The 24,074-nt window shown below is 53.6% G+C and overlaps 7 protein-coding genes and 1 pseudogene across 8 annotated transcripts; all 8 read left to right on the top strand.

Annotated features, from left to right (window-relative positions):
* The first annotated feature begins 1,763 nt into the window (after positions 1-1,763).
* LOC144735527 (histone H2B type 3-B) lies at positions 1,764-2,440 on the top strand. The gene has a single exon (XM_078617939.1). It carries the CDS (start codon positions 1,829-1,831, stop codon positions 2,228-2,230), a length of 402 nt encoding a protein of 133 aa, XP_078474065.1. The 5' UTR covers positions 1,764-1,828; the 3' UTR covers positions 2,231-2,440.
* A 308-nt stretch (positions 2,441-2,748) lies between these two features.
* On the top strand, positions 2,749-3,739 carry LOC144735523 (histone H3). The gene has a single exon (XM_078617931.1). It carries the CDS (start codon positions 3,071-3,073, stop codon positions 3,479-3,481), a length of 411 nt encoding a protein of 136 aa, XP_078474057.1. The 5' UTR covers positions 2,749-3,070; the 3' UTR covers positions 3,482-3,739.
* A 427-nt stretch (positions 3,740-4,166) lies between these two features.
* LOC144735532 (histone H2A-like) lies at positions 4,167-4,799 on the top strand. Its single transcript, XM_078617952.1, has one exon. The coding sequence runs from the start codon at positions 4,372-4,374 to the stop codon at positions 4,750-4,752; it is 381 nt and encodes a 126-aa protein (XP_078474078.1). The 5' UTR covers positions 4,167-4,371; the 3' UTR covers positions 4,753-4,799.
* A 2,540-nt stretch (positions 4,800-7,339) lies between these two features.
* LOC144735493 (histone H1 pseudogene) lies at positions 7,340-8,794 on the top strand (annotated as a pseudogene). Its single transcript, XR_013588622.1, has one exon. The product of XR_013588622.1 is annotated as a histone H1 pseudogene (transcript).
* A 375-nt stretch (positions 8,795-9,169) lies between these two features.
* LOC144735517 (histone H4) lies at positions 9,170-9,582 on the top strand. The gene has a single exon (XM_078617920.1). It carries the CDS (start codon positions 9,219-9,221, stop codon positions 9,528-9,530), a length of 312 nt encoding a protein of 103 aa, XP_078474046.1. The 5' UTR covers positions 9,170-9,218; the 3' UTR covers positions 9,531-9,582.
* Positions 9,583-10,343: 761 nt separating this feature from the next.
* On the top strand, positions 10,344-11,020 carry LOC144735508 (histone H2B type 3-B). The gene has a single exon (XM_078617909.1). The coding sequence runs from the start codon at positions 10,409-10,411 to the stop codon at positions 10,808-10,810; it is 402 nt and encodes a 133-aa protein (XP_078474035.1). The 5' UTR covers positions 10,344-10,408; the 3' UTR covers positions 10,811-11,020.
* A 130-nt stretch (positions 11,021-11,150) lies between these two features.
* On the top strand, positions 11,151-12,112 carry LOC144735500 (histone H3). The gene has a single exon (XM_078617897.1). The coding sequence runs from the start codon at positions 11,651-11,653 to the stop codon at positions 12,059-12,061; it is 411 nt and encodes a 136-aa protein (XP_078474023.1). The 5' UTR covers positions 11,151-11,650; the 3' UTR covers positions 12,062-12,112.
* A 9,096-nt stretch (positions 12,113-21,208) lies between these two features.
* On the top strand, positions 21,209-21,981 carry LOC144735483 (histone H2A-like). The gene has a single exon (XM_078617886.1). The coding sequence runs from the start codon at positions 21,279-21,281 to the stop codon at positions 21,657-21,659; it is 381 nt and encodes a 126-aa protein (XP_078474012.1). The 5' UTR covers positions 21,209-21,278; the 3' UTR covers positions 21,660-21,981.
* The last annotated feature ends 2,093 nt before the right edge of the window (positions 21,982-24,074 follow it).

Below are 24,074 nucleotides of genomic sequence, written 5' to 3'. Positions count from 1 at the left end.
CCGCCGCTAGGCTCCTCACCCAGGGTGTGGGAGCCGTCACCCGAGGATTCCCCTCCACCGCGGGTCCGCGTAGCAGGCATGGATAACCACGCACGCGCACACCCACACACAGCTCTGCACGGCACTCACCCAACCCTGACCGCTCACGTTAGGATCGCGCACCTGTGTTACACACGTCGTGAACGTGCGCGCACACACGCATACAGCTCCACACGCGATACCCACTCCTGCGCCGCTCTGCGCCGCGCTGGCCGCCCACGTTACGATCGCGCACCTTGGGCACGCCGATTACGCACGCCGAGAGCTTACGCAAGTAACGAGCGCACGCAAGCGGGGCACACGCCGACACGACGACTCGTCCCCTCCCCCACTCGCGCGTGCACGTCAACACAAATATCGTACAAGGACGATTCTCCTCTCACACGGCTGCGTAGTCACGCCAACACACCAAAAGTGCTCTCCCCGGGCGTTAACGCACACACCTCCGTACCCGCACAATCGTACAGAGACCACGGCCTTTATGCGTACAACGACCACACACTCGCGAATGCAGTGCACGCTAATACCACGTTCCAAAAACACCCAACAACACGGTTTTGTTACTACGCTCGAGATTTTATTAGCCCTTGCTAACCAACCGAGCCACCCGTGTGTGTGTGCGGGACAGCAAGGCGCTTCTAACCCACACTCTGGTGCCGTGTAGCCCTATTCTATGCTGCGCTCTCTGCTAAACCGCTTTCCTACTCGTCCTTACCCCGAACTAACCCTCTCCTACGGATCCTACCCTCCGCTCTGAGGTGTTGTAAGGCGCGCAACACGATACCGTCTGTAGTCCTTGGTGACCTTGCGGCGCTCAGATCGTCCTGCAGACAATCTAGCGGCTCGCCCGATGACTCCTTCGTCGCTGACCCCGTGTCCAAACTCCAGAAGAAGAGAGTTCCCTACTGCCCCTGCGTTTTCTTTTAAACTATTCACATCAAAGGCTAGGCGCCCCCGTCCCGACCGCCTTGGTCTCTCGACCAATCCTGAGCCTAGGATTTCCCGCTCTTTTGCGATCCCGCCGGCCTTTGAACTTTCGACCAATCAGTCGTCCCGGGTCCTGATCCCAGCTATCTGCCTTGCTGACCCGTGTTTGTGTTTGTATGCGTTTCTAACTGCGGGGCTCTCTGAGCTCGCCATGGTCGTGCGATCTCAAATCCGCCCACGGCGCCGCAGTGTTACTTGGCCTGGGAAGGGTCCTGTCCAATTCCCTGGCCCTGAGAAACCGTGGGGTAACCCCCCTAGGGGGCCCTCGGGTGAAAACTCAGGGTAGGTGACCCGACCACGAGGCCCTACGTGGGTGCGGGTGCGTGTTTATGTGGGGGGGTGATGGGGGGCAGTGCGGCGGTGGAAGCCGGGCGGCTCCCTGGCTCGGCCGAGCGGCCCCGTCGCTGTGGCACCACAGTTGTGAAACAATCCTTCGTAAGAAACAAAAAAACCCACACTCAAAACACAATATACTGTATTGGGTTTTCTAGTCATCCGTTTTAAAACAAAATCAATGGCCATGGCTGCAATTCACTAATATACATGTTTGGACATTACATTGTGTTATATTCACAAGTCATTTTTGCAGTAAAAACTATATTAAAGTGAACATCGCGTCCGCGTTTCTCATTGGAGGCTGATGGAGAGGGATGGTACTAAAAGAGCCACTCAGCAGCGCCGCGCACTACGATCCTCTGATTTGCATCTCGCCTCCTATAAAAGGAGCTCAACGCGCGACCGACATCCACATTCGCTTCCCGTCTGTTGTGAACTGACCCGAAGCTGCCTACGACGCGTCGACATGCCCGATCCTCCCGCATCAAAGAGCGCTGGGCCGGCTAAGGTTCCTGCTCCCAAGAAGGGCTCCAAGAAGGCTGTGACCAAGGCTACGCGCAAGGATGGCAAGAAGCGACGCCACCGCAGGAAGGAGAGCTACGCCATTTACATCTACAAGGTGATGAAGCAGGTGCACCCCGATACCGGCATCTCGTCCAAGGCAATGAGCATCATGAACTCGTTCGTCAACGACATCTTTGAGCGCATCGCTTCCGAGGCGTCCCGCCTGGCGCACTACAACAAACGCTCCACCATCACCTCTCGGGAGATCCAGACCGCAGTGCGACTGCTGCTCCCCGGCGAGCTGGCCAAGCACGCCGTGTCGGAGGGCACCAAGGCCGTCACCAAGTACACAAGCTCCAAGTGAAGCCTCGACTCCACCATTAATTACAAAGGCTCTTTTCAGAGCCACCCACCTCTCCGAACCTGCTATTACCAGTCCTAGCAGGAGTACAAAACGAAACTTCCAACAAAGTCCCGGTTCACGCGGGGACATTGTTCGCTCATTGAAATGGAGAGATCGATCGCATTTTGACCTGTTTCAACGTGAATAAAAGCGATAACAATATTCATGGCACATCATATTCACCAGCAGGCATTTATTGGACTTGTTTGTCCATTGATTTCATCTGCAGCCCATTCAGATATTACATTGGATATTTGGCGCCAAAACCTTGCAATGCAATATATTTAATTCGTGGTTGTATTTTCGGGCAGGAACTAACATTTTGCACGTGTACATATATGTAAAAGTAAGCGCCTAGCATGGATGACTCGTGCAGTATAATTGATGATCATCATCTCAATGCCAAGAGAATAGATATCTATCCCTGTGATCGCCTCTTTCCGACATTTTTACGTATTACTGTTTCCAATGAAGTGCAGTTTCTTCACACTTTATTTAGATCATGCAGAGCACTGTAAAGTCGTTTTCGGAAAGGTGTTTGCTTGAGAAAATAACATCCGTTAAAGACATCGACGGCGCTCAAACGGTACTACTGCATCGTGATACGGCATTCTGAAATGATCCAAACTGAACATTTTGTTGATTAAGAAGAGTTGACGACTCGAGATCATTGCACGCTGCCAACCAATCAGCACGCTCCCCGTCTTCGCACGTCACGACTCCGCTGACCAGTGAGCGCGCGCTCTGGGCTACATAAGCCGCCTTCTCCCCGCTTGTGAGAATCTTTGCCCACACCAAGCCATGGCTCGCACCAAGCAGACCGCTCGCAAGTCCACGGGCGGCAAGGCCCCACGCAAGCAACTCGCCACCAAGGCGGCCCGAAAGAGCGCTCCGGCCACGGGCGGCGTCAAGAAGCCTCACCGCTACAGGCCCGGCACCGTCGCTCTGCGCGAGATCCGCCGCTACCAGAAGTCCACCGAGCTGCTCATCCGCAAACTGCCCTTCCAGCGCCTCGTCAGGGAGATCGCGCAGGACTTCAAGACCGACCTGCGCTTCCAGAGCTCCGCTGTCATGGCTCTGCAGGAGGCCAGCGAAGCGTACCTTGTCGCGCTCTTCGAGGACACCAACCTGTGCGCCATCCACGCCAAGCGCGTCACCATCATGCCCAAGGACATTCAGCTCGCCCGCCGCATTCGTGGCGAGCGCGCTTGAACGCCCAGCTCGGCCCTCAAAGCACAACACAAAGGCTCTTTTCAGAGCCACCACTTACGCATGAAAAAGCTTCCATGTGTGTCCTTCAAAGTTCGGGTGCCGGAAACCTTCGTTTGCTGGTCACGGCTCTCACGAGTCGTCAGGCGTAAGCGACAATGAAGTTCATTTTATATACCCCGCCGCTCATTTTTCAACATCACACGTTGGTGTTGTATATAAGCGTTGTGAAACCATGTTTACATAATCTACAACAAAAGGGTTATTTGGGTGAAATATATTAACTATTAAACCCAAAGATATTGGTTGATGTTGTTTCAATCCCGAGCTGATAAGAAGTTCACATTTTGCAAACTAAGAGACTGAATTATTCACGCACATATATTTTTAGGCATTGCCCGAACAGGCGGTTAAAGGAATATATATACACCGTATAGGCACGTGGGCGATCAATCACGAGCTCAAGGCTATCACAATGATTTCTTATAACCAATGAGGTCCCTCAAAATGATGATTATAATCAATAATACATTGATATTTGCGGAATCCGCTTATAAGTTTGACTTGCCAGCACGTGCCCATAAATTAACTCAATAATGCTTAAAACTTGAACCTATTAAGTACGTGTATCGCATTGTTTAATTCCTAAGATACGTGTCCGCATAAAAATATATATGGATAAAAATAATTAAAGTCAACATCGAATCCTCGCGTCCCGGCTTTTCATTGGTGGCTCAAGGAGAGGGCGGGACTCGACCGAGAGGAGCCAATCAGCAGCGGCGCGCTCTACGATCCTCGTCTCCGCTATAAAAGACGCTCCGGTGGTGCGTGTTAACGTCACAAATCGTTCGTACTTTGTCTCTATTGCTTTTTGCATCCTAGGTCCCTTAGCAATGTCTGGACGCGGCAAGACCGGTGGCAAATCTCGCGCCAAGGCAAAGTCCCGCTCTTCCCGCGCCGGCTTGCAGTTCCCCGTGGGTCGCGTTCACAGGCTGCTCCGCAAGGGCAATTACGCCCAGCGGGTCGGCGCTGGAGCACCCGTCTACCTGGCCGCCGTGCTCGAGTACCTTTCTGCCGAGATCCTCGAGCTGGCTGGCAATGCCGCCCGCGACAACAAGAAGACGAGGATCATCCCCCGACACCTGCAGCTCGCCGTGCGAAACGACGAGGAGCTCAACAAGCTCATGGGCGGCGTGACTATCGCCCAGGGCGGTGTGCTGCCCAACATCCAGGCCGTGCTGCTGCCCAAGAAGACCTCTCAGGCAAAGAAGTGAACGCGCCGCCGCCTCTACCACCACAACAACGGCTCTTTTCAGAGCCACCCACTTGCTTGCAAAGAGCTCGGACAGTCGTACACAGGGGTTTTGTTATTAATAAGGACACCGTCGTCGAGTTGCCCTCGTGCCAAATTGCTCGCAATTAAACAAATGCTCTGCTCATTCCAGTTACCCTTTATTATGTCTAATTTAGGAACGGTATTTGAGCAGCATTCCAACATTGCATCAATCATGGAACATGGTTTAGAATAAATTGGGATGCCTATTGGAAGAAAGTATCGTGTTTTTTAAAGAATAAAACTCGCTCTTTTTGAGCCGTCAGATTACATATGAAGAGGAGTCGGAGAATGGTTCAAGCACTTTAAGGGATCTGCGAGCCACCCTCACGCACCACGCAAACACATCTCCGCTCTCACGACAACACGCACCAATCACACGCGCGGGAAAGAGCTGGACGGGGGTGTCAGGGGTTAAAGGGCAGTGACGTCACCCGGAGCAGGCGTGCTGGACGCGGATGTGTATTGGGAGCGGAGATTGAGGAGTTAAAAGGGGCTGTGGGACGTGTGCCCGGGGTTGGTCTTGGAACGAGTATTGCTGTGCGTTGGTGAAAACAGGACCCTGCGGGGTGGGCTGGTAGGAACGAATAACCAAAGAATATAAACATAATGTATTATTACACTTGTTTAGCCAGGAAAGCCCCACTGAGACTAAAGGTTTTTGTAGGGTCCTGCCAAGTGTTTGCAGTAGGGGGCGATGTTGCTACACTGAATCGGACGATACGAAGGGAGAGTGTGAGGCCTAGGTCTAGGCTTTAGGCCTAGCTGTAGGCTTTAGGGCGCCGTGAGTTAATTTTTAATTTACCTGTTTTTATAATTTATGTAAAAGCTTTAAATTTAAATGTTTCTATTTAAAAGCATCAGGGAATGTAACATTGTTAAACATAACTCCCTTGCACACACGCAGGGGAACAATACGAAGGGAGAGTTTGAGGCGTTCGAGGCTTGAGGCCTAGCTGTAGGCTTTAGGCCGCCGAGAGTTAATTTTTAATTTAAATGTTTTTATTATTCATGTAAAAGCTTTAAATTTAAATGTTTATATTTAAAAGCATCAGGGAATGTAACATTGTTAAACATTAACTCCCTTGCACACACGCAGGGGTACGATACGAAGTCAGACTTTGAGGCCCAGTTCTAGGCTTTAGGCCTAGCTGTAGGCTTTAGGGCGCTGTGAGTTTTTTTTATTTAATTTCAAAGTTTTAATTAAAAGCTATCTCAGGGAATTATAAGGGAATGTTACACGTGTTTAGCCAGGAAAACCTCATTAATGTAAATGTTTTAATTAAAAGCTATCTTAGGGAATTATAAGGGAATGTTACACTTGTTTAGCCAGGAAAGTATCACAGAGTCTAAAGGTTTTTGTAGGGTCATGCCAAGTGTTTGCAATAGGGGGCGATGTTGCTACACGGACGGACGGACGGACGATATAATCTATTGTAGGCTGGTCCACTTCGTTGCTACCAGTATAAAGAAGTGCATAAACCATTCTACGACTCCTCTTCACATGCGCGTGGAATGAATGATTCTTGCATTCGTTCTAGATTTGAAGCTTTCGTGACTGCAATGATTCATACTCTTAGGTTTTTTCGGTAAAGTCACGTAGGTAAAACAATAATAATACATAATTTAAATAATATAAATAATAATTTAAATAATAAATCAGGGGGGGGCAGAGGGGGGGGGGGCCTTATCTGAATGTGGTTGCCGGGGAGTGGCGTGGGGTGTCGGGGCTAAAAGGGAACAAATGAGCACATCAGCTCAGGGTTGTGGCCAGTGTTAGCTGATAGTAAGCATAAAAGTACTGGTAAACGCTGGGGATGTCAACACTCGGTAAAGTATAATATTACCTGTCAAGGCGCGCGACCCTTCTGCAGTGCGTGAGCTACTCACCTCTTGCCACGTAACATGTTAAACTTTCTATTTAATGTCGGTTAATTTTGAGTAATTTTCTTCAGTTTGTTGTCCATCTGAAAATCCATATATTTATTAATTTCAAAGTTCGATTAAAACGTCCAGTTAAAAGTTCGGTGACAAGGGACGGTTGGCATGGCGCGCAGTCCTCACCATAGCGCGAGAGGAGGAATCGCGAGCGCGCGAGGCAAAACTTAAATAGAAAATATTTCGTTGGAATTAAATATGAGTAGTCTGTTGAAGCATCTTGTCTTGCAAAACATTCGAGTGTGTTTTAAATAGTGTTCATCATTAACACTTTTGAAAAACGACAATCATCATATCTCGCCCTGACCGAACAATGTCTCCCAAATGTTGGTTGTTCACTTGTTTTGAATTATAATTTATATCGTGAGCATTGTCGTATATTGCATAAGTAACGTACATTAAAGAAGTGATCTTCGTGATAATGTATCAACTATATGCATGTAAGTATGAACGTTACGGGAGTAATCGAGCCCAAAGGCAGGCGTGATAAACACAGTGAGTATGGTGGCAACTTCCTCACTAGATCTGAGTGCTGGATGATCTCAGCGACGTCCGCATTCAGTACGCCGCTTCTATAATAACCTCGGGCCTGGAGGACGCTCGGTTTGAATCCGTGAGAGCGCTGATTTCGATTTCAAAGAGGCGAGGCGATAAAAGCGACGTTTTGAGATGGCGGAAACTGCTCCTGCTCAACCACCAGCTGCGGCTACTTCAGCGCCTAAAAGCCCCAAGAAGAAGCGCGCCGCTCCAAAGTCCAAGAAGGTCGGCCCCAGCGTGTCCGAGCTCATCCTCAAGGCTCTGGCCAGCAGCAAGGAGAGGAACGGCGTGTCTCTTCCTGCGCTCAAAAAGTCGCTTGCTGCCGGAGGATACGACGTGGAGAAGAACAATGCCCGCGTGAAGTTGGCCATCAAGAAGCTCGTGGCCAAAGACGCCGTGGCGCAAGTGAAGGGCAGCGGTGCATCTGGCTCTTTCAAACTCAACAAGGAAAAGGCTGCCGCAAAGGCGAAGCCCAAGTCGTCAACATCAAAGCCCGCAGCTAAAAAGCCCGCGGCAGCCAAGAAGGTGAAGAAGCCCGCGGCAGCCAAGAAGACCGCGCCCAAGAAGTCTCCCAAGAAAGCAAAGAAGCCCGCGGCTGCCAAGTCGGCCAAGAGCCCCAAAAAGGTGAAGTCGGCTGTTAAGCCCAAGAAGGTGGCGAAGAGCCCAGCCAAGCCCAAGGCTGCGAAGCCCAAGGTCGCTAAGCCCAAGACCGTCAAGGCCAAGGCCGCCAAACCCAAGGTGGCCAAGCCCAAGAAGGCCGCGGCCAAGCCCAAGAAGACTGCGCCAAAGAAGTGAATCCGATCGGACGATGCTCGATTCACTCCACCTCAACGGCTCTTTTCAGAGCCACCCACTTAGTTAAAAAAAGTGAACCAGGTGCTGCTGCGCTTCAATTAGTTCATCGTTAACACATGGCAGTGTATTACGTTGCTGTTGAATGCGTGCCATATTCTGTAAGTCAAACCCATTTACGGCGTGGCGATGGTTGCTCGCCTTGACTCGGCCCTGATCAAGGAGCTCGACGCTTGGTGCAGTTCAATCGTGAGGATTTGTGTAGATTGGATAAGTTTCGTACATTCGCCAAATTAACTGTATAACATTTTACCCACTCGATGTGTTTTAAGCATTGATGTGATGGGAGTAATCGAGCCCGAAAGCAGTAATCATAAACACAGGCGGGGCGGGTGGCAGCTCCCTCACTCGAACTGGGTGCAGAGTAATGTCAGCGACGTCAGCATTCTCGCTGGCGATTCTAATCTAAATCCAGATTCAAATCGATGCATTCTTGACGAACCTCCAATTTTGATTATGTGTTGCACCTCTTCATTCCGTCATCATGTTACTGGTGCCAAATATGGAATTTAGTCTAAAAATGTATTGATTCCAGACAGCTTTACTCAATTTGCCTTCATTCGCTCGTTCTCGCCTTTTCACTTTGTTTTTGTTTTGTAAACATTGCGGTGCACCATCTAAACTTCTCTATTAAAATAAATGTCTTTCTTACTTTGGGAGAACTAGTTGGTGACGTTCACTCAACTATTGTGTTGGAAGCCGTTTAGCTTCACACGATTATAAAGTTAGTTCATCTTGTTCACTTGAAAACAAGACCTTACACCGATTATTCACTCCACGTGCAATCTTGCAACAGATTGCGTTCCTCTCGCGTTCGCTGCGGGTGTGCCAATATCATTACAGAGTGCTTCGAAGAAGGGTCATTGCCCAAAACGTCGCATATTGTACATGTCACGGAAGTGTTTTTGACGACGGTGGAGGGTTTTCTTCGTCACAGAGGTTAAATGTCGAAGGTTTAAGGCGGAGCCATCGCGGAGGGCAGGGGTGGTCGGTGACGTCACCACGCTTCGGATATAAAGGTGGCTGCTGCTGCAAGCTGAGCGCGCATGTCTCTCGCGTGCTTTGTCAGAAGTAGTCGCAATGTCTGGACGCGGTAAAGGCGGTAAGGGGCTCGGCAAGGGAGGCGCAAAACGCCATCGCAAGGTGCTGCGCGACAACATCCAGGGCATCACCAAGCCCGCCATCCGCCGCCTCGCTCGCCGCGGCGGTGTGAAGCGCATCTCGGGCCTCATCTACGAGGAGACCCGCGGCGTCCTGAAGGTCTTCCTTGAGAACGTCATCCGCGACGCCGTCACCTACACGGAGCACGCCAAGCGCAAGACCGTCACCGCCATGGACGTGGTCTACGCCCTCAAGCGCCAGGGCCGCACTCTCTACGGCTTCGGAGGCTGAGCGCCCATCTCTCGCACATTAAGCCAACCCAAAGGCTCTTTTCAGAGCCACCCACCTCTTCGAAACTGCTTGCGCCAGTGTTGCCAAACACTTTCTAAATGGAGCACATGTCCTGGGTTATTGCGCGCCAATTCCTCGTGAGCGTGGTGGACGTTTGCTTGTTGAGTTGGCGAATCTTCATCTGCTTCCACATGAATGAAAGAAATCATGATATTCACGACACGTCACATTTAACAAGGCGTAATTCTTGAACGCATTAATACAGTACCCATTTCTGGTATTTTTGCGTGAATAATTTCCAGCTGCAGCCGATTCCGATATTACGTAGAGCATTTGGCGCCACAATCTTACAGCACACTCGTCCTAATTGACGTAGCGTGCCGGAACGCTAATCTCCACCTGTACAGCACAACAGCGAAGTTATTTTTCTCCACCGAGCGCTTGTATTTATCCAAATTGCGTTCATAAAACGCCCGTGTGCCGTATTAGACGAGTTGTGAAACAATCCTTCGTAAGAAACAAAAAAACCCACACTCAAAACACAATATACTGTATTGGGTTTTCTAGTCATCCTTTTTAAAACAAAATCAATGGCCATGGCTGCAATTCACTAATATACATGTTTGGACATTACATTGTGTTATATTCACAAGTCATTTTTGCAGTAAAAACTATATTAAAGTGAACATCGCGTCCGCGTTTCTCATTGGAGGCTGATGGAGAGGGATGGTACTAAAAGAGCCACTCAGCAGCGCCGCGCACTACGATCCTCTGATTTGCATCTCGCCTCCTATAAAAGGAGCTCAACGCGCGACCGACATCCACATTCGCTTCCCGTCTGTTGTGAACTGACCCGAAGCTGCCTACGACGCGTCGACATGCCCGATCCTCCCGCATCAAAGAGCGCTGGGCCGGCTAAGGTTCCTGCTCCCAAGAAGGGCTCCAAGAAGGCTGTGACCAAGGCTACGCGCAAGGATGGCAAGAAGCGACGCCACCGCAGGAAGGAGAGCTACGCCATTTACATCTACAAGGTGATGAAGCAGGTGCACCCCGATACCGGCATCTCGTCCAAGGCAATGAGCATCATGAACTCGTTCGTCAACGACATCTTTGAGCGCATCGCTTCCGAGGCGTCCCGCCTGGCGCACTACAACAAACGCTCCACCATCACCTCTCGGGAGATCCAGACCGCAGTGCGACTGCTGCTCCCCGGCGAGCTGGCCAAGCACGCCGTGTCGGAGGGCACCAAGGCCGTCACCAAGTACACAAGCTCCAAGTGAAGCCTCGACTCCACCATTAATTACAAAGGCTCTTTTCAGAGCCACCCACCTCTCCGAACCTGCTATTACCAGTCCTAGCAGGAGTACAAAACGAAACTTCCAACAAAGTCCCGGTTCACGCGGGGACATTGTTCGCTCATTGAAATGGAGAGATCGATCGCATTTTGACCTGTTTCAACGTGAATAAAAGCGATAACAATATTCATGGCACATCATATTCACCAGCAGGCATTTATTGGACTTGTTTGTCCATTGATTTCATCTGCAGCCCATTCAGATATTACATTGGATATTTGGCGCCAAAACCTTGCAATGCAATATATTTAATTCGTGGTTGTATTTTCGGGCAGGAACTAACATTTTGCACGTGTACATATATGTAAAAGTAAGCGCCTAGCATGGATGACTCGTGCAGTATAATTGATGATCATCATCTCAATGCCAAGAGAATAGATATCTATCCCTGTGATCACCTCTTTCCGACATTTTTACGTATTACTGTTTCCAATGAAGTGCAGTTTCTTCACACTTTATTTAGATCATGCAGAGCACTGTAAAGTCGTTTTCGGAAAGGTGTTTGCTTGAGAAAATAACATCCGTTAAAGACATCGACGGCGCTCAAACGGTACTACTGCATCGTGATACGGCATTCTGAAATGATCCAAACTGAACATTTTGTTGATTAAGAAGAGTTGACGACTCGAGATCATTGCACGCTGCCAACCAATCAGCACGCTCCCCGTCTTCGCACGTCACGACTCCGCTGACCAGTGAGCGCGCGCTCTGGGCTACATAAGCCGCCTTCTCCCCGCTTGTGAGAATCTTTGCCCACACCAAGCCATGGCTCGCACCAAGCAGACCGCTCGCAAGTCCACGGGCGGCAAGGCCCCACGCAAGCAACTCGCCACCAAGGCGGCCCGAAAGAGCGCTCCGGCCACGGGCGGCGTCAAGAAGCCTCACCGCTACAGGCCCGGCACCGTCGCTCTGCGCGAGATCCGCCGCTACCAGAAGTCCACCGAGCTGCTCATCCGCAAACTGCCCTTCCAGCGCCTCGTCAGGGAGATCGCGCAGGACTTCAAGACCGACCTGCGCTTCCAGAGCTCCGCTGTCATGGCTCTGCAGGAGGCCAGCGAAGCGTACCTTGTCGCGCTCTTCGAGGACACCAACCTGTGCGCCATCCACGCCAAGCGCGTCACCATCATGCCCAAGGACATTCAGCTCGCCCGCCGCATTCGTGGCGAGCGCGCTTGAACGCCCAGCTCGGCCCTCAAAGCACAACACAAAGGCTATTTTCAGAGCCACCACTTACGCATGAAAAAGCTTCCATGTGTGTCCTTCAAAGTTCGGGTGCCGGAAACCTTCGTTTGCTGGTCACGGCTCTCACGAGTCGTCAGGCGTAAGCGACAATGAAGTTCATTTTATATACCCCGCCGCTCATTTTTCAACATCACACGTTGGTGTTGTATATAAGCGTTGTGAAACCATGTTTACATAATCTACAACAAAAGGGTTATTTTGGTGAAATATATTAACTATTAAACCCAAAGATATTGGTTGATGTTGTTTCAATCCCGAGCTGATAAGAAGTTCACATTTTGCAAACTAAGAGACTGAATTATTCACGTACATATATTTTTAGGCATTGCCCGAACAGGCGGTTAAAGGAATATATATACACCGTATAGGCACGTGGGCGATCAATCACGAGCTCAAGGCTATTGTGGTGCCACAGCGACGGGGCCGCTCGGCCGAGCCAGGGAGCCGCCCGGCTTCCACCGCCGCACTGCCCCCCATCACCCCCCCCACATAAACACGCACCCGCACCCACGTAGGGCCTCGTGGTCGGGTCACCTACCCTGAGTTTTCACCCGAGGGCCCCCTAGGGGGGTTACCCCACGGTTTCTCAGGGCCAGGGAATTGGACAGGACCCTTCCCAGGCCAAGTAACACTGCGGCGCCGTGGGCGGATTTGAGATCGCACGACCACGGCGAGCTCAGAGAGCCCCGCAGTTAGAAACGCATACAAACACAAACACGGGTCAGCAAGGCAGATAGCTGGGATCAGGACCCGGGACGACTGATTGGTCGAAAGTTCAAAGGCCGGCGGGATCGCAAAAGAGCGGGAAATCCTAGGCTCAGGATTGGTCGAGAGACCAAGGCGGTCGGGACGGGGGCGCCTAGCCTTTGATGTGAATAGTTTAAAAGAAAACGCAGGGGCAGTAGGGAACTCTCTTCTTCTGGAGTTTGGACACGGGGTCAGCGACGAAGGAGTCATCGGGCGAGCCGCTAGATTGTCTGCAGGACGATCTGAGCGCCGCAAGGTCACCAAGGACTACAGACGGTATCGTGTTGCGCGCCTTACAACACCTCAGAGCGGAGGGTAGGATCCGTAGGAGAGGGTTAGTTCGGGGTAAGGACGAGTAGGAAAGCGGTTTAGCAGAGAGCGCAGCATAGAATAGGGCTACACGGCACCAGAGTGTGGGTTAGAAGCGCCTTGCTGTCCCGCACACACACACGGGTGGCTCGGTTGGTTAGCAAGGGCTAATAAAATCTCGAGCGTAGTAACAAAACCGTGTTGTTGGGTGTTTTTGGAACGTGGTATTAGCGTGCACTGCATTCGCGAGTGTGTGGTCGTTGTACGCATAAAGGCCGTGGTCTCTGTACGATTGTGCGGGTACGGAGGTGTGTGCGTTAACGCCCGGGGAGAGCACTTTTGGTGTGTTGGCGTGACTACGCAGCCGTGTGAGAGGAGAATCGTCCTTGTACGATATTTGTGTTGACGTGCACGCGCGAGTGGGGGAGGGGACGAGTCGTCGTGTCGGCGGGTGCCCCGCTTGCGTGCGCTCGTTACTTGCGTAAGCTCTCGGCGTGCGTAATCGGCGTGCCCAAGGTGCGCGATCGTAACGTGGGCGGCCAGCGCGGCGCAGAGCGGCGCAGGAGTGGGTATCGCGTGTGGAGCTGTATGCGTGTGTGCGCGCACGTTCACGACGTGTGTAACACAGGTGCGCGATCCTAACGTGAGTGGTCAGGGTTGGGTGAGTGCCGTGCAGAGCTGTGTGTGGGTGTGCGCGTGCGTGGTTATCCATGCCTGCTACGCGGACCCGCGGTGGAGGGGAATCCTCGGGTGACGGCTCCCACACCCTGGGTGAGGAGCCTAGCGGCGGTTCGCTTAGCAGCGGGGGGGCGATTGATGATGTTAGTCCGGCCGTTAGTATTATCGAGGGAGGGATCTCGGGGGCTAGCGACCCCCACAAATTGGTGTCGGAAGCGGTACGGACCCCCGCGTTACCTCACGCTAAAATAAGACTGATATTTACCGGCCGGGGGGCCCCTTCGTGGAAGGCATTCGCCCGCAATCTCTTAGGGGCCAAGGAAATTAATGGATGGACGGACGCGCAGGCAGTACGTCAACTTAATATGAATCTTGATGGGCGGGCAGCCGATTTTGTAGAAGCGTTACCCGCGAGCGCACAGACACAGCTAGAGGAGCTGATGCGCCGACTCGATCAGCGTTTTGGCACGCGTGACGAGGAGGAAGCAAAATCGGCCTTAGAGGCGCGCCGTCGCCAACCTGGCGAAGATCTCCGTGATTACGCCGAGGATGTGCGCGAGTTAACAAAGATCGCACGCCCGGGGTACGCAACTGAGGTTATTGAGGAACTGGCTGCCGAGAAAATCCAGCGGTACCTGTCTCGCACGGCGTGGTGGCAGCCAGACATGAGCTGCCCACGTCTTCCCTTTAACACCCTTGTCGAGCGCGCACGTAAGTGTGAAAGAATTCACAGCGAACGCGCGCAGCTCCGGGGGCTGGGACGAGAGCGCGCCATTGCGAGCCTGCTCTCGGAAGACGAGGAGGAGGAACAGGAGCTCGCGAGGACGGTAAGGGGCCGAGAAAGAGAACCTCCAGTGTCCCGCGAGACAACCCCGGGATGGGTTGCCGGTATACAAACGGGTATAAAGGATGTCTCCGGCCAGGTAACCCAGGTACGCGAGGAAACGAACAAAAATATGACCCAATTGCAATCCTCCGTTGAGACCATCCGATCTGAAATGGGGGACCTACGCGCCACGGTGGGAGGGTTATCTGGGAGGGTAGCCCGACTAGAGGCGGAGGGTGGACAGCGGCGTAATGGGGGGGGAGGGAGTGGGCGGGGGGCCCACTACGGAGCCGCCCCCCCTCCCCGGGCATGTTATATGTGCGATCGCCGAGGGCATCTAGTGAGAGACTGTCCTGAAATCACCCGAGCTAGGCAGGCGCGGGTTAAACTCCAACGCCTCCTAGTGAGCGGACCAACTAGGGGTGCAATCGACGCGGTCCCGATACAAATAGACGGTAATGGTAATAATGGCGAGCGAGTGATCTCCACACAGGTTCCAACAACAACGCCCACGGAAACGGTGACTCCTGGCGACTGGCTACGGGAGCTGGTGGCGGGGATCACGGGGGCCACGTCGCTGGTGGAAGGGGAGGTACACGGAGTGCGTACCCGAATTCTGCTGGACACGGGGGCGGTGGCCTCGCTCGTGAGCGCAGCGCACTGCAGCGCGATCGGGGTCGACGTGCGTCACCTGCAGGCACCGGACCGCGCGCTGCACACGGCGAGCGGAGCCGGAATGGGGCTGCTGGGGAGAGCCACCCTAGAGGTCCGCATAGGAAACCAGGTGTGCACACAGGAATTCTACGTTTCGAGTGTGTTGTGCCACGAGTGCATTGCAGGAACGGACCTCCTGGAAAAGTTGGGACTTAACGTACAGCCCCGGCAACGATGCGCTACGGTGGAGGGCAGCGGGGAGCGGATTCCGTTCCTAGGACAGGAGCCGAATCGCCCACGCTTCACACCCGTGGCCGCTACGCTGGTGTCGGCCGTCACCATCGGGCCTCTCGCCGAGATGCTGGTGCCAGTGGCAACCCTCTCCACCGACCCAACCCACCGACCATCGGGCGAGGTAATGCTGACTCCTCACCCGGAGTTGGCATCGCGGTACGGGGTGGTAGGGTCAGCCACACTGGTAAACGCAGATGGGGGCCGGCTGTTTATACGTGTGTTTAACCCACACAGTACCCCGGCAATGATACGACGACGCACCCCGGTAGCCACCGTACACCCCCTGCACGCTCGCCACTCGAACGACTCGGTGTTCGCACTCTGGGCGGAGGACCCTGGCCGCCCCGAGGACAGCCAGGATCTGGCCTGGCGGGTCGGCCCGACCCCCCGAGCCGAGATTGTTCCCCTGCAGGATGCGTTACATGTGCCTTGGGCAGCCTTACCTAAGGGGGAGGCCGATCAGCTGCGCGGGTTATTGCGGGAGTACGCCGACGTGTTCAGTGAGCACGATTCGGACGTGGGCCGGACCGACCTGGTCAAGCACCAAATTGACACAGGTGCAGCCCGACCCATCAAACTCCCCGCATACCGAGTGGGCGCGCCTGAACGGACCCAGATCAAAGAGGCAGTCACGGATATGCTACGCGATAACATAATCCAGCCCTCCGCGAGCCCTTGGTCTGCCCCGGTGGTACTGGTAACGAAAAAGGACGGATCGACTCGGTTCTGCGTTGATTACCGAAAATTGAACGCAGTCACCCTCGGCGACGCTTTTCCCATCCCACGCATCGACGACACCTTCGACAGTCTCGCAGGAGCGCGGTATTTTTCCACCCTCGATCTGGCGTCCGGTTACTGGCAGGTGGAGATGACGGAGGAGGATCGGCCAAAAACAGCATTCACCACCCCGATGGGCCTGTTTGAGTTTCGAGTGTTGCCGTTCGGACTCACTAACGCGCCCGCGACGTTCCAGCGGTTGATGGAGTTGGTGATGCGGGGCTTGCAGTGGGAACAGTGCCTGATTTACCTGGACGACGTAATAGTGTTCAGTAGGTCGCTGTCCGAACACTGGTCCAGGCTGCGGGAAGTATTCCAGCGACTGCGAGCAGCCCATCTCAAGCTCAAGCCACGTAAGTGTTACATTGCGCAACGCGAGGTGGGGTACCTCGGACACCGAGTCAGCGAGGCAGGGGTGAGCACCGATCCCGAGAAGGTGCGTGCCGTAGTGGATTGGCCGCGGCCGAGGAACCTGACGGAGATCAGGTCATTCTTGGGACTCGCCACTTATTACCGTCGATTTGTAAAGGGATTCAGTGAGATTGCACGCCCCCTCACCCAACTCACCTCCCCTAAGAACCCCTATCAGTGGTCGGAGGCCTGCCAGACGGCTTTCACCACACTCAAAGACCACCTCACCCACACCCCCACCTTGGCTTTCCCAGATTTCACCACCGATTTTATTTTGGACACTGACGCCTGCAGCAGTGGGCTGGGCGCGGTGCTGTCGCAAGTGCAGGGTGGGACGGAGCGGGTCATCGCATACGCCAGTCGGACCCTGAGCGGGGCCGAACTGAACTATTGTGTAACCCGTCAGGAACTGTATGCTGTAATTTTCGCGTGTAAACAGTTCCGACCGTACTTGTACGGCAGGAAATGTCGTGTGCGCACCGATCATTATGCACTGCAGTTCCTCCTTACATTCAAGGAACCGCGAGGGCAGATGGCTCGATGGCTGGCGCAGCTGCAGGAGTACAACCTGCAGATCGAGTACCGAGCGGGGCGAACACACGCGAACGCGGACGCCTTGTCAAGACGGCCCGCGGTGCGCGCTGAGACGAGGGAGGGAGACGCCTGCCCATGCTTCACGGGGGGACGCTGCCGCCAGGCAGCAGAACCCAAGGAGCGCGCGGAAACTAAACTCCCCCCCCCGAGAGAGAGTGCAGTGTGCGCCGCAGGAACCCCTGCAGAAGGAGCCCGGGGACAGACGGATCATCCCACCCCAACCGGGCGGATCCAAGAGGATGTCGGCTGCGCCTTCCCGGGCTTGGACGACGAGCAGCTGCGACAAACCCAGCAGCGGGATCCGGATCTGGCGGCGGTGGAGGCGGCACTGCGAGAGAGGAAGGATGCACTACCAGGGCCCTGGAGCGGTTTGTATGCCCGGTTGTGTGTAGAAAACGGGGTGGTGAGGGAACTGGCCGACGCTGGGCAGCCGGGGTGCATCTGCGTTCCCGCCCATGTGCGGCCCCAACTACTACGACTGGTACACGACCACCCGCTCGGGGGCCATGATGGGGAACGGCGCACCCGGGAGACTCTGCGTCGCCAGTATCTCTGGCCTAAATTAGCGCAAGATGTGGCCGCCTGGGTGCAGGGCTGCCGGGCCTGTCAGCAGTGTGGGCAAAAGCCGGCGAGGTACCAGGTACCCCTGAGGCCGTTCCGAGTCAGTCGGACGAATCAGTTGGTCGGAATCGACCTGCAGGGGCCCTTTCCACGATCCCACCGGGGCAACCGATATATTCTTGTAGCGGTGGAGTACTTCACCCGCTACCCCGTGGCGGTGGCTATCCCGGATAAAACAGCCCTCGTAGTGGCCCGGGCCTTCGTGGAAAACTACGTACTTAAGTGCGGGATCCCCGAACGAGTCATTACCGACCAGGGTAGTGAATTCGAGGCCGAACTATTCCAGGCGCTGTGCCGAGAGTTCGGGATCCAGAAGGACCGAACCACGGCATATCACCCCCAGGCGAACGGGATGGTAGAGAGGATGAACCAGACTCTGGCCGGGAAGCTTAAACGCATGGCGGCCGCGAATCAACAGGACTGGGACGAACACCTCCCCTATGCCCTGTTCGCCTACACCACCGCCGTTCACACATCTACAGGACAGACCCCGTTCCTAATGATGTTTGGTCGCGAGTCTCGCCTGCCCGCAGATCTGCTGTTCGGTGTCCCTCCGCCGCAACGGGAGGAAGGGAGCCACCCCATGGAGCACTTGCTGGAGACCCTGCGAGAGGCCAGGGGCCGAGCCTACCCGCACGGAGAGGCCGCGCACCAGCGGCAAGAGCAGGGCGCCCGACCCCGTATGGAGCCCCCCTTCTACACTGCGGGCTCCGAGGTGTGGCTGTACACTCCCCGCGTCGGTGCCGGACAGGTGGGGAAGCTGACCACCTACTGGCGAGGACCCTGGATTGTGAGACGGCAGATCTCACCATGGACGGTGCTGATTCAGGGAGGAGAGAGGGGCCGGGAGATGGTGGTCAACATCCGCCGACTGAAGCCGTGGCGAGCAGCCCCCGAGGGGGGGAGCCCCGCCGTCCAAGTACCCCGAAACCCCGGGGTCCCCCCACCCCCCGTGCCCGGGGGCCTCGCGCAGTATATGGGCCCCACGGAGCCCCGGGCTCCGAGGGGCCCCGGGCGGGGCCGGGGGCGACGAGGACGGCGACCCTTAAACCCCACCGCCTCTGAGTTTGTCCCCCAGCCCGCAGGTGCCGGAGACCGAGGGGAGCCGTTGGAATGGAGGAGGAGACCACCGCCGGAGCCCCAGGAGACGGAGCCGCCACCCCCGAGGCCAGCCACAAGGGCCGGGCGAATCCCGCGGACCCCGCGGCGATACCTCGTGGGGGCAACCCAGGCGAGGTGCTCCAGTCAACCCGGGACGGGGACTGGCACCCCGGGGGGCTATGTGGTGCCACAGCGACGGGGCCGCTCGGCCGAGCCAGGGAGCCGCCCGGCTTCCACCGCCGCACTGCCCCCCATCACCCCCCCCACATAAACACGCACCCGCACCCACGTAGGGCCTCGTGGTCGGGTCACCTACCCTGAGTTTTCACCCGAGGGCCCCCTAGGGGGGTTACCCCACGGTTTCTCAGGGCCAGGGAATTGGACAGGACCCTTCCCAGGCCAAGTAACACTGCGGCGCCGTGGGCGGATTTGAGATCGCACGACCACGGCGAGCTCAGAGAGCCCCGCAGTTAGAAACGCATACAAACACAAACACGGGTCAGCAAGGCAGATAGCTGGGATCAGGACCCGGGACGACTGATTGGTCGAAAGTTCAAAGGCCGGCGGGATCGCAAAAGAGCGGGAAATCCTAGGCTCAGGATTGGTCGAGAGACCAAGGCGGTCGGGACGGGGGCGCCTAGCCTTTGATGTGAATAGTTTAAAAGAAAACGCAGGGGCAGTAGGGAACTCTCTTCTTCTGGAGTTTGGACACGGGGTCAGCGACGAAGGAGTCATCGGGCGAGCCGCTAGATTGTCTGCAGGACGATCTGAGCGCCGCAAGGTCACCAAGGACTACAGACGGTATCGTGTTGCGCGCCTTACAACACCTCAGAGCGGAGGGTAGGATCCGTAGGAGAGGGTTAGTTCGGGGTAAGGACGAGTAGGAAAGCGGTTTAGCAGAGAGCGCAGCATAGAATAGGGCTACACGGCACCAGAGTGTGGGTTAGAAGCGCCTTGCTGTCCCGCACACACACACGGGTGGCTCGGTTGGTTAGCAAGGGCTAATAAAATCTCGAGCGTAGTAACAAAACCGTGTTGTTGGGTGTTTTTGGAACGTGGTATTAGCGTGCACTGCATTCGCGAGTGTGTGGTCGTTGTACGCATAAAGGCCGTGGTCTCTGTACGATTGTGCGGGTACGGAGGTGTGTGCGTTAACGCCCGGGGAGAGCACTTTTGGTGTGTTGGCGTGACTACGCAGCCGTGTGAGAGGAGAATCGTCCTTGTACGATATTTGTGTTGACGTGCACGCGCGAGTGGGGGAGGGGACGAGTCGTCGTGTCGGCGTGTGCCCCGCTTGCGTGCGCTCGTTACTTGCGTAAGCTCTCGGCGTGCGTAATCGGCGTGCCCAAGGTGCGCGATCGTAACGTGGGCGGCCAGCGCGGCGCAGAGCGGCGCAGGAGTGGGTATCGCGTGTGGAGCTGTATGCGTGTGTGCGCGCACGTTCACGACGTGTGTAACACAGGTGCGCGATCCTAACGTGAGTGGTCAGGGTTGGGTGAGTGCCGTGCAGAGCTGTGTGTGGGTGTGCGCGTGCGTGGTTATCCATGCCTGCTACGCGGACCCGCGGTGGAGGGGAATCCTCGGGTGACGGCTCCCACACCCTGGGTGAGGAGCCTAGCGGCGGTTCGCTTAGCAGCGGGGGGGCGATTGATGATGTTAGTCCGGCCGTTAGTATTATCGAGGGAGGGATCTCGGGGGCTAGCGACCCCCACACTATCACAATGATTTCTTATAACCAATGAGGTCCCTCAAAATGATGATTATAATCAATAATACATTGATATTTGCGGAATCCGCTTATAAGTTTGACTTGCCAGCACGTGCCCATAAATTAACTCAATAATGCTTAAAACTTGAACCTATTAAGTACGTGTATCGCATTGTTTAATTCCTAAGATACGTGTCCGCATAAAAATATATATGGATAAAAATAATTAAAGTCAACATCGAATCCTCGCGTCCCGGCTTTTCATTGGTGGCTCAAGGAGAGGGCGGGACTCGACCGAGAGGAGCCAATCAGCAGCGGCGCGCTCTACGATCCTCGTCTCCGCTATAAAAGACGCTCCGGTGGTGCGTGTTAACGTCACAAATCGTTCGTACTTTGTCTCTATTGATTTTTGCATCCTAGGTCCCTTAGCAATGTCTGGACGCGGCAAGACCGGTGGCAAATCTCGCGCCAAGGCAAAGTCCCGCTCTTCCCGCGCCGGCTTGCAGTTCCCCGTGGGTCGCGTTCACAGGCTGCTCCGCAAGGGCAATTACGCCCAGCGGGTCGGCGCTGGAGCACCCGTCTACCTGGCCGCCGTGCTCGAGTACCTTTCTGCCGAGATCCTCGAGCTGGCTGGCAATGCCGCCCGCGACAACAAGAAGACGAGGATCATCCCCCGACACCTGCAGCTCGCCGTGCGAAACGACGAGGAGCTCAACAAGCTCATGGGCGGCGTGACTATCGCCCAGGGCGGTGTGCTGCCCAACATCCAGGCCGTGCTGCTGCCCAAGAAGACCTCTCAGGCAAAGAAGTGAACGCGCCGCCGCCTCTACCACCACAACAACGGCTCTTTTCAGAGCCACCCACTTGCTTGCAAAGAGCTCGGACAGTCGTACACAGGGGTTTTGTTATTAATAAGGACACCGTCGTCGAGTTGCCCTCGTGCCAAATTGCTCGCAATTAAACAAATGCTCTGCTCATTCCAGTTACCCTTTATTATGTCTAATTTAGGAACGGTATTTGAGCAGCATTCCAACATTGCATCAATCATGGAACATGGTTTAGAATAAATTGGGATGCCTATTGGAAGAAAGTATCGTGTTTTTTAAAGAATAAAACTCGCTCTTTTTGAGCGGTCAGATTACATATGAAGAGGAGTCGGAGAATGGTTCAAGCACTTTAAGGGATCTGCGAGCCACCCTCACGCACCACGCAAACACGACATCTCCGCTCTCACGACAACACGCACCAATCACACGCGCGGGAAAGAGCTGGACGGGGGTGTCAGGGGTTAAAGGGCAGTGACGTCACCCGGAGCAGGCGTGCTGGACGCGGATGTGTATTGGGAGCGGAGATTGAGGAGTTAAAAGGGGCTGTGGGACGTGTGCCCGGGGTTGGTCTTGGAACGAGTATTGCTGTGCGTTGGTGAAAACAGGACCCTGCGGGGTGGGCTGGTAGGAACGAATAACCAAAGAATATAAACATAATGTATTATTACACTTGTTTAGCCAGGAAAGCCCCACTGAGACTAAAGGTTTTTGTAGGGTCCTGCCAAGTGTTTGCAGTAGGGGGCGATGTTGCTACACTGAATCGGACGATACGAAGGGAGAGTGTGAGGCCTAGGTCTAGGCTTTAGGCCTAGCTGTAGGCTTTAGGGCGCCGTGAGTTAATTTTTAATTTACCTGTTTTTATAATTTATGTAAAAGCTTTAAATTTAAATGTTTCTATTTAAAAGCATCAGGGAATGTAACATTGTTAAACATAACTCCCTTGCACACACGCAGGGGAACAATACGAAGGGAGAGTTTGAGGCGTTCGAGGCTTGAGGCCTAGCTGTAGGCTTTAGGCCGCCGAGAGTTAATTTTTAATTTAAATGTTTTTATTATTCATGTAAAAGCTTTAAATTTAAATGTTTATATTTAAAAGCATCAGGGAATGTAACATTGTTAAACATTAACTCCCTTGCACACACGCAGGGGTACGATACGAAGTCAGACTTTGAGGCCCAGTTCTAGGCTTTAGGCCTAGCTGTAGGCTTTAGGGCGCTGTGAGTTTTTTTTATTTAATTTCAAAGTTTTAATTAAAAGTTATCTCAGGGAATTATAAGGGAATGTTACACGTGTTTAGCCAGGAAAACCTCATTAATGTAAATGTTTTAATTAAAAGCTATCTTAGGGAATTATAAGGGAATGTTACACTTGTTTAGCCAGGAAAGTATCACAGAGTCTAAAGGTTTTTGTAGGGTCATGCCAAGTGTTTGCAATAGGGGGCGATGTTGCTACACGGACGGACGGACGGACGGACGGACGATATAATCAATTGTAGGCTGGTCCACTTCGTTGCTACCAGTATAAAGAAGTGCATAAACCATTCTACGACTCCTCTTCACATGCGCGTGGAATGAATGATTCTTGCATTCGTTCTAGATTTGAAGCTTTCGTGACTGCAATGATTCATACTCTTAGGTTTTTTCGGTAAAGTCACGTAGGTAAAACAATAATAATACATAATTTAAATAATATAAATAATAATTTAAATAATAAATCAGGGGGGGGCAGAGGGGGGGGGGCCTTATCTGAATGTGGTTGCCGGGGAGTGGCGTGGGGTGTCGGGGCTAAAAGGGAACAAATGAGCACATCAGCTCAGGGTTGTGGCCAGTGTTAGCTGATAGTAAGCATAAAAGTACTGGTAAACGCTGGGGATGTCAACACTCGGTAAAGTATAATATTACCTGTCAAATAAGATGGTACAAATATGTGTAGTTAAATATTTTTACATGGTTAATAACATCTTTCCAATGATTACTCATTCGTGTTACTTAGTGCAGTAAATACGTGTTACTTATTGCAGTAAAAACAACTCATCGCATGAACCATCCTGCGCTCCTAGAATATCAACTCTGTCGGTGCATTAAACGTAAGATTATATATGTTCTTTAAACATTCGACTGCGGAGTCACTTGAGTTGAATTTGAGTGGTGATAATTGTGCACCGTGCCTCGATCTTGTTCAAGGCGCGCGACCCTTCTGCAGTGCGTGAGCTACTCACCTCTTGCCACGTAACATGTTAAACTTTCTATTTAATGTCGGTTAATTTTGAGTAATTTTCTTCAGTTTGTTGTCCATCTGAAAATCCATATATTTATTAATTTCAAAGTTCGATTAAAACGTCCAGTTAAAAGTTCGGTGACAAGGGACGGTTGGCATGGCGCGCAGTCCTCACCATAGCGC

Source organism: Lampetra planeri, chromosome 3, assembly GCF_965212315.1.
Source record: "Lampetra planeri chromosome 3, kcLamPlan1.2.h2, whole genome shotgun sequence".
Classification (NCBI taxonomy): domain Eukaryota; kingdom Metazoa; phylum Chordata; class Hyperoartia; order Petromyzontiformes; family Petromyzontidae; genus Lampetra; species Lampetra planeri.
This window is presented reverse-complemented; position numbering and strand designations above follow the sequence as displayed.